The sequence below is a fragment of the Schistocerca piceifrons genome, chromosome 2, assembly GCF_021461385.2.
Source record: "Schistocerca piceifrons isolate TAMUIC-IGC-003096 chromosome 2, iqSchPice1.1, whole genome shotgun sequence".
Taxonomy (NCBI): Eukaryota; Metazoa; Arthropoda; class Insecta; order Orthoptera; family Acrididae; genus Schistocerca; species Schistocerca piceifrons.
The window spans coordinates 195,319,007-195,331,687 of NC_060139.1; the positions used below are offsets into that span (position 1 = coordinate 195,319,007).

A 12,681-nucleotide genomic window follows, 5' to 3' on the forward strand; every position below is an offset into this window, starting at 1 on the left:
CAGAATGGCTTGCCTTGAAGGGCAACAAAACGAGGCGTAAAATATCGTCGACGTAGCGCTGTACTCTAAGGCTTTCGCGGATGACAACCAAAGGAGTCCTACTATGAAATGAGAACGATACCTCAGACCATCACTTCTCTTTGCGGGTCGAATGGCGAGCAATAGTCAGGTTGGTATCACACCGTCGTCCGATTCGCTGGTCATCAGGGCTAAAGACGTGACTGAAGACGCCCCAGAGAGTGATGGGATACCAGCCTCAATGTCGCCCGACATACGGCCCGACAAACAGGAACGATGGTCTGGAGCACCATTCCATTTTTTAAATGTTGTAGAGAAAATAGGATCTAAATGTTCATTAGAAGAGGCATGGCAGTTAATGGAAGAGGCCTTACCGACACTTTTGATACAATTAAAATTCCACCCACCTCTCCTTCTGAAATTAGGAAGATAATAAACTCTCTCAAGAATAAAAGCTCACATGGAATTGATAGCATTTCCAGCAGGATATTAAAAGCTTGTCCCCAAGAGATAAGTGGGATTCTTAGCCACATATGTAATAGCTCTCTGAAGCAGGGTATTTTCCCAGATAGACTGAAGTATGCCATTGTTATACCACTGCATAAAAAAGGGGATACGTCTGATGTCAACAACTACCGCCCAGTCCCTCTTCTGACTGCCTTATCCAAAATTCTTGAAAAAGTAATGTATTGTAGAGTAGCTTCACACCTTTTGTAAAAATTAAAGTTTTAACAAAATGGTAGTTTGGTTTCCATAAAGGTTGATCAACGGAAAATGCTATATATACTTTCACTAATGAAATATTAAATGCTCTGAGTAACCGGAAGTCACCCGTTGGGATTTTTTGTGATCTCTCAAAGGCTTTTAATTGTGTAAATCATGGAATACTCATAGATAAGCTCAAGTACTGTGATATGAATGCGTCAGCGCTCAAATGGAGTAAATCATACCTAACTGGAAGAGTGCAGGAAGTTGAAATATGCAGTTCACATAACATACAAAAAACTGGTTATTTTTCAAACTGGGGAACAATCAAGAATGGGGTGCCGAAAGGTTCGGTCTTCGCTCCTCTGCCCGCATCTCGTGGTCGTGCGGTAGCGTTCTCGCTTCCCACGCCCGGGTTCCCGGGTTCGATTCCCGGCGGGGTCAGGGATTTTCTCTGCCTCGTGATGGCTGGGTGTTGTGTGATGTCCTTAGGTTAGTTAGGTTTAAGTAGTTCTACGTTCTAGGGGACTGATGACCATGGATGTTAAGTCCCATAGTGCTCAGAGCCATTTCGCTCCTCTGCTGTTCTTAATATATATTAATGACTTGCCATTCTATATTCACGAAGATGCAAAGCTGGTACATTTTGCCGATGATACAAGTATAGCTATCACACCCGACAGACAAGAATTAACTGGTGAAATTGTAAACGATGTTTTTCAGAAAATCATTAAGTGGTTCTCTGCAAATGGGCTCTCATTAAACTTTGACAAAACACAGCACATCCAGTTCCACACAGTAAATGGAATGACACCATTAATAAATATAGACTTCGATCAGAAATCGATAGCTAAGGTAGAATATTCAAAATTTCTAAGTGTATGCATTGATGAGGGGTTGAACTGGAAAAAACACACTGAAGATCTGCTGAAACGTTTGAGTTCAGCTACTTATGCTATTAGGGTCATTGCACATTTTGGCGATATACATCTCAGTAAATTAGCTTACCACGCCTATTTTCATTCTCTGCTTTCGTATGGCATCATGTTCTGGGGTAACTCGTCATTGAGTAAAAGAGTCTTCATTGCACAAAAGCGTGTAATCAGAATAATTGCTGGAGCTCATCCAAGATCATCCTGCAGACACTTATTTAAGGAGCTAGAGATCTTCACTGTAGCCTCACAATATATATATTCACTTATGAAATTTGTTATTAACAATCCGAACGAATTCAGAAGTAATAGCCGTGTACATGGCTACAACACTAGGAGAAAGGATGATCTTCACTACTCAAAATCATCTAACTTTGGCACAGAAGGGGGTAAATTATGCTGCCACAAAAGTCTTTGGTCACTTACCTAATAGCATCAAAAGTCTGACAGATAGCCATAAAGCATTTAAAAGGAAATTAAAAGAATTTCATATTGGCAACTCCTTCTGCTCATCAGATGAATTTTTGGATATAGTAAGTGGGTAATGTCCCCAACCACAACAAAAAAAAATTTAAAATTTTAAGTGTCATGTAATATTTTGTGTAATGTAATATCATGTATGGACACCTTTTATTAACCTGACACGTTCCACATCATTACGAAGTGTCGTATTCATGATCTATGGAACAAGTACTAATCTAATCTTATTTCATTTCATTGCAGCACCCATTTGGTCGTTATCCGCGGCGCCCTTAAAGCCCATCGGTATATCGACTATATTCTACGCCTCGTTCTGTTGCTGGTAAGGGCAGGTTACGAGAGCAACACATTTTACTGTTTTCAAAACTGCATACAGGCGATCGCGTGGACGAACTGAACAGAGGAGACAGGATAGCTTTAATTAAGGTATGAAGATCGTTAAAGATTTAAAAAAATGGTGTTTCAACGTCCAAAGAACTAAAAAAACAAGTAGGAATTTGCTGGGACGATAAAGCTAAAGAACATGAGAGACACCTAAAAAATGTTGCTGCGTGTTAATTATACCTTAATGAACACCAGTGAGTATGTACATTCCCTACGGAGTAACCTTCTTTATTGGAAAGATGGTAGGCAAGTCAGTGATAAATGAGCCACCTAGGTAACTGTGATTGTACATGAAAGACAAGTTCACTTTAAACAAAAATGAGAAAGAAGGGGTACAGCCTCCCTCGGTCGATGAATTTGAAAGGAGCCGTAATATGAATACCTACGGTTCACGCAGTCGTAGTGGGGAGCTGCTTTTTTTAAAAGAAAATATAGGTGATTTATGCGCTCAAATTAGTGAATATTATACAGGAATCGTTTTGAGTAGATATCATGGTAAACAAAATGTGTTACCTAAGTCGAGCCAGGGGCATTGCTGGGACAAGCTGCAGCGCTCAGCAGGTTCTCGGAGTCGCTCAGAGAGGGACCTTGAGTATGGTCGCTGCTGAGTGGACGCAGCGGAGCTGGATGGCACCAAGTTGGGCAGCGCAGTCAGCAAGTGGCCTAGGATTACAAAATTTGTACCATATGGATTACAGAGTGGCGGTCAGCACTGGAGGAAGCTGCCAAGCATTCACATACGAAAGTCATACGACTTAGGCATGAAGGACTTCGTGGAACCTGGCTGTGTAGCGAAAATGGAAGTTGCAGGGGTTTTTTTTTTCTTCTTCACATAAATAAAATAAAATGTACGAGGCAAAAAGGCAAGTATCAGCGCTAAATACAATAATGTTTGAGAAGCCTAAAGTAACACAAAAATATTGGTGCATGTTGAGATGATGAGAGAATTTTATACAAGAACAATCAGTTGAATTACTCACATATTATCCCTATCACTATATGAAAATTGAAGGTGGAGGGGAGGAGGAAAGGAAGGAAAGGGATTACTGATGTCAGCTGCATCGGGAAATTACATGGAATCAGCGGCGACGAGCGAAAATATGTACCGGACCGGCATTCGCACGTGGGATCTCCTGCTTACTTTTTTTTTTTTTTTAATCTTAGTTTGTTCGTTGCATTTGTTCGGGGCAGACGTCCCATGACACCCGTTTAAATTCATCGTTCATCCATTTTCTCGGGTTTTTTTATTACACAGGGCAACTAACCCTCTGACAGAACACGATGAGCTACCGTGCCGGCTACTTATTAGGCAGGTGCGTTAACCACTACGCCATCCGGGATAGTATTTATCGCGACTGCGCGGACTACCTCGGCACGCCCCACGGCCGACCGGCACTCCCACCGAGCGGCACCTGTCCGTAGTCCCTGTCCATTTCGCCCATGCTCGCTACTCTCAGATTCCCGCAGCAATTCGGACGTACTTGTGCACCGGCACTGCAGAAGGTGGAACCATTGCCCGTCTATGCGAATCAGTTATATGAATGCGTAATCGACAACTACGATACATGTATCACAACTACGGATTCTGCATGGTGTCTGTTCTTTCGGACTTATGGTTCAAATGGCTCTAAGCACTATGGGACTTAACATCTGAGGTCATCAGTCCCCTAGACTTAGAACTAAGTAAACCTAACTAACCTAAGGACATCACACACATCCATGCCCGAGACAGCATTCGAACCTGCGACCGTAGCAGCCGCATGCTTTTCCAGACTGAAGCGCCTAGAACCGCCCGGCCTGTCGGACTTATCCCTATCAGTATTTGTTCTTAAGCATGCAGTGAGGCGCTACTTAGTCATATTAATGTTTTTGCGGTGTACTCCTTAAAGATATTCTTTGTACGTCCAGTTGCTTCACTTTTATAATTGCTCCACTTTCTTCGACGCCAAGCCACCCAATATTTTACATATTAAAACATTTCAACCATAGTGTAGTTATATTAGCTGCGAACTGTTTCTCAATCACGTAAACAGTGTTCCTGTGTCAAGTTATTTCAACGTGATGTTTCGTTTTGTATGACAGTACAGAGTAGTGAGCAATTCAATTGTTTCACAAAGTAAATCTTTCCTCTACACGAAATTGTGGCGTAACATATGCAGTAATTTACATAAGCAAATTTTCTACACCATAACAACGAGGTCTGGATTGTTCTTGATGAGCCATCACTGAATATAAATCTGTGTCTGCTCTGCGTGGCTGTAATTATTTCAGACGTTTTATGACTCAAGCCCAAATTAAAATAACAGTGCACGTGTTGTACCGTGTGCCGCCAAATAGTTGTATGATGTGAAGTAGCTCAGCTTATTCGGTAATATCGCTAAAAGAGCTTCATGCGCATAACAAGAATCTTCTTTATTAGCTACGAATCTTCAATGCGTCATAGCCATGACGTGAGCCAGTAAGTACTATACGCGCAAACAAAGTTGACACTCGGCGCGGTGGCTGATGGGAGCGACTGTAAAGACATTTCCCACTCGCAGTTGTTCCCATCAGCCAGCGCGCCGAGTGTCACCTTCGTTTGCGCGAGTAATATATCATAATCACTTGCCGAACAACACGTCGAATGTGATCACCGTCCATTACATTAGTTTCGTCTATGGAATGGATTAAACACAAACTAACAGTAACTTTTGCCACTTATCAAATATTTGCTCTTCCTCGTGAAAACCTTATCTAAACATGTCCAACGTGACGGAGCCTGTCTTCTGATAAAGTACACTCAGATAACTGATTCCTGACGTTGATAGAGCAGAAAGCGTCAGCTACAAAAATAGACTTCCCATGTCCTCCACAGCTGGCCGGAAAGACTGCCTTGCACGCATCATCTCTTCACTATTACTTATTACAATTGTTCCCCTGAAAGTTCATTGTATTCGCAACCTTCAAAGACAGAAAATTACTTCTTAACTAATAATATGAATTTTTTAGTTATTCAGTATTTAATAATTTCACTTTGAATATATATATCTTGTTTTTTTATTTAACAGGCGTGACATTAATTTACAGAAATGCTAGATTATAAAAAATTTATGCAACCAGCAACCGAAAAGACACCTAATGACATTAAAAATTTTTAATACGAGGGGGGAAAGGGATACGTCAAACAAAGGAAATGGCGGGGCCGCAATATGCAACATGCTGTCTCACAGCGAAGGTGGAGAAAACGAACAAGGAATTTAAATGCAATGAATACGCTTATAGTTCCGTCAAACGAGTTTAGCGGTTTGTTAATGGCTAGATGCGTTGCTCTTGTTTAAACGTATACATCCTTGGAGTTTTTTTTTTTTTTAATTCTGAACTGGTTACAGTCCGCCACACCATAGGTGATATTATCACACCATAGCTTATATATTCTCGTAACAACATCAAAATTGCCAATGACGGAGCTTTCACAATAAAACTACTTAGTTCTGGGTACTGCAGTTCACATCTAGTCAACTTGCATTTGATGTACAGCCACTGGTTCACAGTTTTTTTCTGAATACTATCGACCCTACAGTCTCTACCCTCCTCGAAAAACATACGAGGTACATGTCCAAGAAATGATAAGCGCACAAAATCGAATAAGCAATTCACAGACACTCAGCTCTCGTCACTTTCGTCAAAAGTATGAAACAGTTCGTTACACACAACAGATAGGCTATAGGCACACACGAGAGAGAGAGCCCAGGATCGAATTTACTCTGGGAGACCATATTGACGCCGTGTGCACAGAGGGCGATAAGCTGTTAATTAATCTGACTTTCAGAAAGTGCAGATTACGACTGCCCGCTGGGTGATAACGAGGAAGATGGATGAGATGAAGCCACCGTTGGTCACGTGATTCCTTCAGTAGCACCTGTCGAATGTGTGGGTGACGCCGCTAATAGAGGATAAGGCGTTCCAAGCACATGCGTCAACGATCGGTGTCTTGCCTAATCTGAGCAGTAGACTGGGTAACATTCCGTGCTGTACAAAGAGAAATACAGTTCTAGGGAACGCTCCTAACCCAACGAAGTGCTTACGTTGAGTGCTAAGATTCGCACGAATGTGTACACAGCATGATAGTCGCGCCGGGAAACCTACTTCTCTCAAATGTCCTTGACTTTCTCTCCTTGAATATGTACATCATGTGTACGCGCCTTCAGTTTTTCGACAGATATTATTTGAATTATTTCCCAGCGCGACGGGTGGATACGTCTGCAGAGCTGTTGTTTGTTACCCTGCGTTGTTCTAACTGGTCATAATCTGACCTGCAACAGGCGGTTATTTACGTAGAAGCGCAGCCTTTGTCCCAGGGCCTTTCCTAGCCGTTACGGACGTGATTTACCGCTTCTATCCTGCAACAGACTTGCCGCCACAAAGGGGGCAGCCTTGCATCTTTTATCTTGGGACTTCCCTCCTTTCCACGGGAGCCCTACTCTTGTTCTTGGCATTATATTGGTGCTCTGAATAAACGAGTCCCAACTTGTTGCTGCTGTGATCTTTAGTCCGAAGTCTGGTTTGATAGCTCTCTTAGCTGCCTGCGCAACTACTGCGCCCCACACCCACTTGAACAAGCCTACAATAGCCAAGCATTGGTCATCCTGTAAAATTTTTACCCTTCACACTTACTTACGTTACCAAATTGACGATTCCTTAATACCTAAGGATGTGCTCTGTCAACAGATCCCTTCTTTTCGTCATGTGTCACAAATTTATTTTCTCCTGAATTACATACAGTAGCTTCTCATTGGTTATTCGATTTAATAATCCAATCATCAACATCCCACTTTAGATGCTGTTTTCTTCTTGCCTAAACGGTTTATGGCCCATATTTCCCTACCTTATAAGGCTACATACACTCCACGCAAATACCTTCAGAAAAGACTTCCTAACACATTTATCTTCGAAGTTAGCAAATTTCTCTTTTCCAAAAAACGCTTTTCTCGCTTCTGGCAGATTGCATTTTATATCCTCCCTGCTTCAGCGACTGTCAGTTATTTTCCAGCCCAAATATCAAAACTCATCTACTATTTCTCGTGTCTCATTTCCCAATCTAGTTCCCTGAGCATCGCCTGTCTTTAGTTAATGTTACTCTTATAATCTCTTTTCAATACACTGTCCATTCCCTTCAACTTATCTTTCAATTTCTTTGCCATCTCTGACAATCATGTCCTATGACTCGAGTAGCCGCCTTCCGGTTTCTGTATAAGTTATAGATAACCTTTCGCTCCTTATTTTATCCATGATACGTTCAGAGTTTCGAAAAATGTCCAACAGATTTCACCCATAACTCCACATGTAGGTCCACTGCAGGCCAATGGCCTCCTAACTAACACATGCTCATCACTGTCACCGAGGCACAACATCAGAAAACACAACAGACCTCCACCCTGCTCTCCAATGACCTCTCCCATGACACAACTGATGTCGCAAATGGCGGTGGTTTGGGGTCAGTGGATGCTCGCTGCAGAGTGTCTGGATCGGAGCCGTCCATCAAGTAACCGATTTCTAACAGTTCGTTGTGTCACTGTAGTGCCAACTGCTGCTCAAATGGCTGCTGCAGATGCAATACGAGGCGGCACAGCCATATGCCGAAAACGATTTTCTTTACTCTCGGTAGTGCAACATGACCTTCCGGAGCCCTGTCTTCTTGCGACCGTGCATTCTTGTCGCTGCCAGCAATCCTGTGCAGTGGCTACATTCCTGCCAAGTCTTTCTGTAATATCGTAGAAAGAACATCCAGCCTCTCGAAGCCCTATTACACAACCTCGTTCAAACTCAGTGAGGTACTGATAATGGCATCTTTGTTGCCTTAAAGGGCATTCTTATCAACTCTCCACGTCCAACCTCAAACATAACTAACGGAAGAGCAGAGAGTGCTGCGAGACGACGTCAGCCAATAGTATGCTGACGAACCCCTCTCTAGGACGACACCAAGACAAAGAGCGGCCTCTACACGGCTACCTGCGAGCGGAGAGGAAGACGAGCCGTCATACAAATGCTATAGCTGCGACTTATGAACTGCATTGTTTTTCTTGTATTTAAATTGCATATACCAAAGGACACTGATTATCTGCATGTCGCCATTTGATTGCGACGCATCTTTGTGAATACGCAAAGTTAAGTATTGTCAACTTAACTTCATGTAATAAAGTCCATTAATTCGACTTGCTTGAACTGTTATCTAGCGATACGGGGAAACGGCTTCCTAGGCACCCTCTATTAGACGAGTGGGCAGAACACAAAATAAACACCCATAGCAACTTTCGTTTATGGTGCACATTTCCTTCTTGGTGTCGAGTTTTTTTTCCGTCAGTCTAGTAGCAGTAAAACCGGATTTCAGGCTGAGATTCATTGGATGAATCTGAAGCCTCGAACAAACCGCGTATACTAACAGTCTCGATACGTTGTATCGCGGCAGTCTCTATTAAATGTGGCGCATCCATACTTTCGGAGCGAGTTGCAATGCAGAAATCGCCAAATGTTAAAGAAAAAGGTTAAAACTGGGATCAAGGTGCAAAGATCAGATAAACAATAACAATGGCGTTAGAAAATTATCTATTATAACATGTGGTATTAATTTACTGTATATATATAACATAATTTTTAGCCAGAATTTAAAAATGAAACATACCTACACATATGTAAGAAATACGTTTCACTATAGTACAGGCAAAGGTCAGTGTATCGTACTGCACAAATAATGAAATAAAATAAAACGTATTTACTTAATTGAGAGTTGTCTACCTCCATCACAGTTTGAATGCCGACTTCCCCTGGATTCCATGCCTTCTAATAAAAATTTTAATGGGTGGTAGCAAAAGCAATTTGACTTTTTCGGAGAACAACCACTTTTATGACTCGCACAGCTTCTTGCATTGTTTCCTGAATTCTGATTTTAAATTGCGTATTTTTCCACCTCTTGTGACGTATTTTTTGGGCAAGTGCTGCATAGCATTCCTCCTTTTGCTCCCATTTTTGCAACGACATGGGAGGGCCTGAAAATCTTCAGTTACTTTCATACCAGGCCAGTAGAAACTGACTCGGAAAATGTACTGAGTACCGCGAAAGTAGTGACTTAGAAAAGACTCGTTCGAAGGTTTCGTGAGTTTTCCTCATATGCCTGAGATCGTTCTCAAGTTGCATTGCCGGCCGGAGTGGCCGAGCGGTTCTAGGCGCTTCAGTCTGCAACCGTGCGACCGCTACGGTCGCAGGTTCGGATCCTGCCTCGGGCATGGATGTGTGTGATGTCCTTATGTTAGTTAGGTTTAAGTAGTTCTAAGATCTAGGGGACTGATGACCTCAGATGTTAAGTCCCATAGTGCTCAGAGACATTTGATTTTTGAACCAAGTTGCACTAATAGAGGAGACACGATCAAACGAGAAGAAGATTCACTGTTAGACGCTACAAGAAAGGTGTCGTACATCACAGAGAGGTTTATTCATGAAATTCCGAGACAGTTCGTTCCGGGAGGATGTGGGCAACATATTATTTCATTCACATAATGTTAAAGCTGTCACGAACCTGAAGATTGGTTTGAACACCACAGTGTTTTACAAGGAAAGGTCCTATTAGATGGAGGTGGTACAGTGTTTCTTCCTCCGACCTGTGAAGTGAGGCATTCAGTCAGTTATAGGTGAACTCGCAGTTTTAAGTGGATTCCGAAGCAATGTCCAATTCTGCGTTTATCACATTAACAGACATTCAAATAGGCAAAATGACGATGACGACAAAGAGAAAATCAGAGAAATTAAAGCTCTTGCTGGCACACTGAAATCATTCTTCTCGCGTACCATTTGCGAATAGAACAGGGAACGCTGGAAATTATGTTGGTGCCAAAAGTTCCTTTGGGCACACACCATAACGTCGCTTGCAGAGTTTGGATGTAGATCTGAATGAATCTCAACAGAAAGGTTACGCTAGACCCTGCTCGAATAACTGTAGTATAAAGTCTGCTTCCGCACAGACAGCGCGAGAGCTAACTTCTGACCAAACAGGATGTGAAAGAATGTAGTATCAGCGATTTCGTATGACAGCAGGAGCACTCTCATTGTTATCCCACGTACCCTGATTGCAAATTTGTACGCCATTCCGGTGACTCGAGCTGTTGTGCTGCCATTCATGAACAGCATTCCAAGTCGTGTTTTCCAACAGGATAACGCTCCCCCACATGGCGGTATTGTAACGCAACACGCTCTACAGAGTGTTGACATGTAGCCTTGGCCTCCGCGATCACCAGATCTGTCTCCAATGGAGCACACATGGGACATCATTGGCCAACTCCAGTGTCATCCACAAACATTATTAACCGTCCGTGTATTGATCGACCAAGTGCAACAGACATCGAACTCCATCTCACAAACTGACATCCGCCACCTGTACAACACAATCCATACACGTTTGCATGCTTGCATTCAACAAAAAAAAAAAATGGTTCAAATGGCTCTGAGCACTATGAGACTCAACTGCTGTGGTCATAAGTCCCCTAGAACTTAGAACTACTTAAACCTAACTAACCTAAGGACATCACACACATCCATGCCCGAGGCAGGATTCGAACCTGCGACCGTAGCGGCCGCGCGGTTCCAGACTGTAGCGCCTAGAACCGCTCGGCCACTCCGGCCGGCTTGCAATCAACATGCTGGCGGTAGCACCGGTTATTAATGTACCAGCATTTCACATTTGTAATGGTTTACCCGCACTTGCATTAATCTGTGAGCTTGGATGTTAATCACTTAACTATGTTATCTAGATAAGGGTATTCCCGAAATTCCATTACTCTACATTAATTACTTTTTGGCGTTCCGATTTTTTCCCGTCACTGTAACTTTCGAAGTCACTGCATTTTCAATATTTTCAGAGGGTTACTCCTTGGTATTTTACGGCAGCTATTGATTCCAGTGGTTAATCGCCAACATAAAAATCGAATAGTAATGGATATCTACGCCTGTTGATGCATTTATTCATGTTCACCGTAAACTACCAGTCCTCGGACCAAATGTCGATTCTAGGCAGGTATTCCTGCATCTTGCCACAGTCGTCTGGCGTTGAATATACAGGGTATTTCTCCTAAGATCGTCAGGGGCCTTTCCTCTGATGTTTCAGCCGACATTTGCAATTTTGTATCTGCAGTGTGTAGCTGGAGTCGGCCCAAACAAACAGTGCTCACAAAGCCTTTCATGCCATGCCCAGTTTCAACGAAAAGCATCCGTCTGTTTTCTGTTACAAATAAAATTATTTTTAAAACGGAATTTTACGTCCTCATTCGATGGAGCGGTCGCAGATTAATCTAGTCTGATAATCTTTTTATCGATATGTATCAACAGGGGCAGTAAAACTCTAAGAATAACCGCAGCGACAGCACTGCCCTGGCCTGAGCTAACTGCTACCACCACACAGCGGCGCTACTGAGTCGCTGCAGGATTGCTGTTTATTCTTCGTGTTTTACTGTCCCTGTTAATTCATAGCGGTAAAACGAATATCACGCTAGACTAATTTGGGATAACTCTGATTTAAAAATAATTTACGTTTAAACTGTGAAACAAACCGACGCTTTCTTTTGAAACTGAGTTTCGCATGAAAAACCTGATGGGCAGTAATTGTTTGGAATGACTCCAGCAACACAGTGCAAAAACGATATCACTAACATCTGCCGAAACACCAGAGAAAATGCGCCTTATGTCTCTTCGGAGAGACACTCAGCATTCTGCAAACAGTAACGGCCCTATAACCCTTTCTTGGGGGCATTCCCGAAACCATTTGTCGGTTTTCGACGCGAGATTCCTACGATGTTAGCAAAGTCGTCCACTTTCATTCTGCGATCTTTCACTGGAATACCGCGAAAAATATCAATCGTTTCCTCGGTAGCTACGTCAATTGCCTAGCCAAATCGCGGTTTCTTTCTCTGCTACTGCGAGTACATATACATTTGTTTCACCAGGAAGAAATTGCATTCGTACAGGGGCAGAATCTTCATGATACCCAAATCGCTTAGGGACTGAGTACCGGTGCAGCACTTCAAGCTAAAGTATTCAATATCCGCACATTTTCTGAAAACCCTCCAGCAAGCAGCTGCGCATTACATTGATTCTAAACTTTCAATAAAAGTTAGCAGGAATCATGCTTACACCACAATCA

General features: G+C 42.6%; 1 protein-coding gene across 1 annotated transcript in view; it reads right to left on the reverse strand.

Moving 5' to 3' along the window:
• Window positions 1–12,681, reverse strand: part of LOC124775242 (TGF-beta-activated kinase 1 and MAP3K7-binding protein 3) — a 526,363-nt gene that overhangs the window by 203,278 nt on the left and 310,404 nt on the right. Inside the window, exon 5 of the mRNA XM_047250080.1 lies at window positions 3,033–3,182. Coding sequence (XP_047106036.1) covers window positions 3,033–3,182 — 150 coding nt within the window. The remainder of the gene's footprint in view (window positions 1–3,032; window positions 3,183–12,681) is intronic.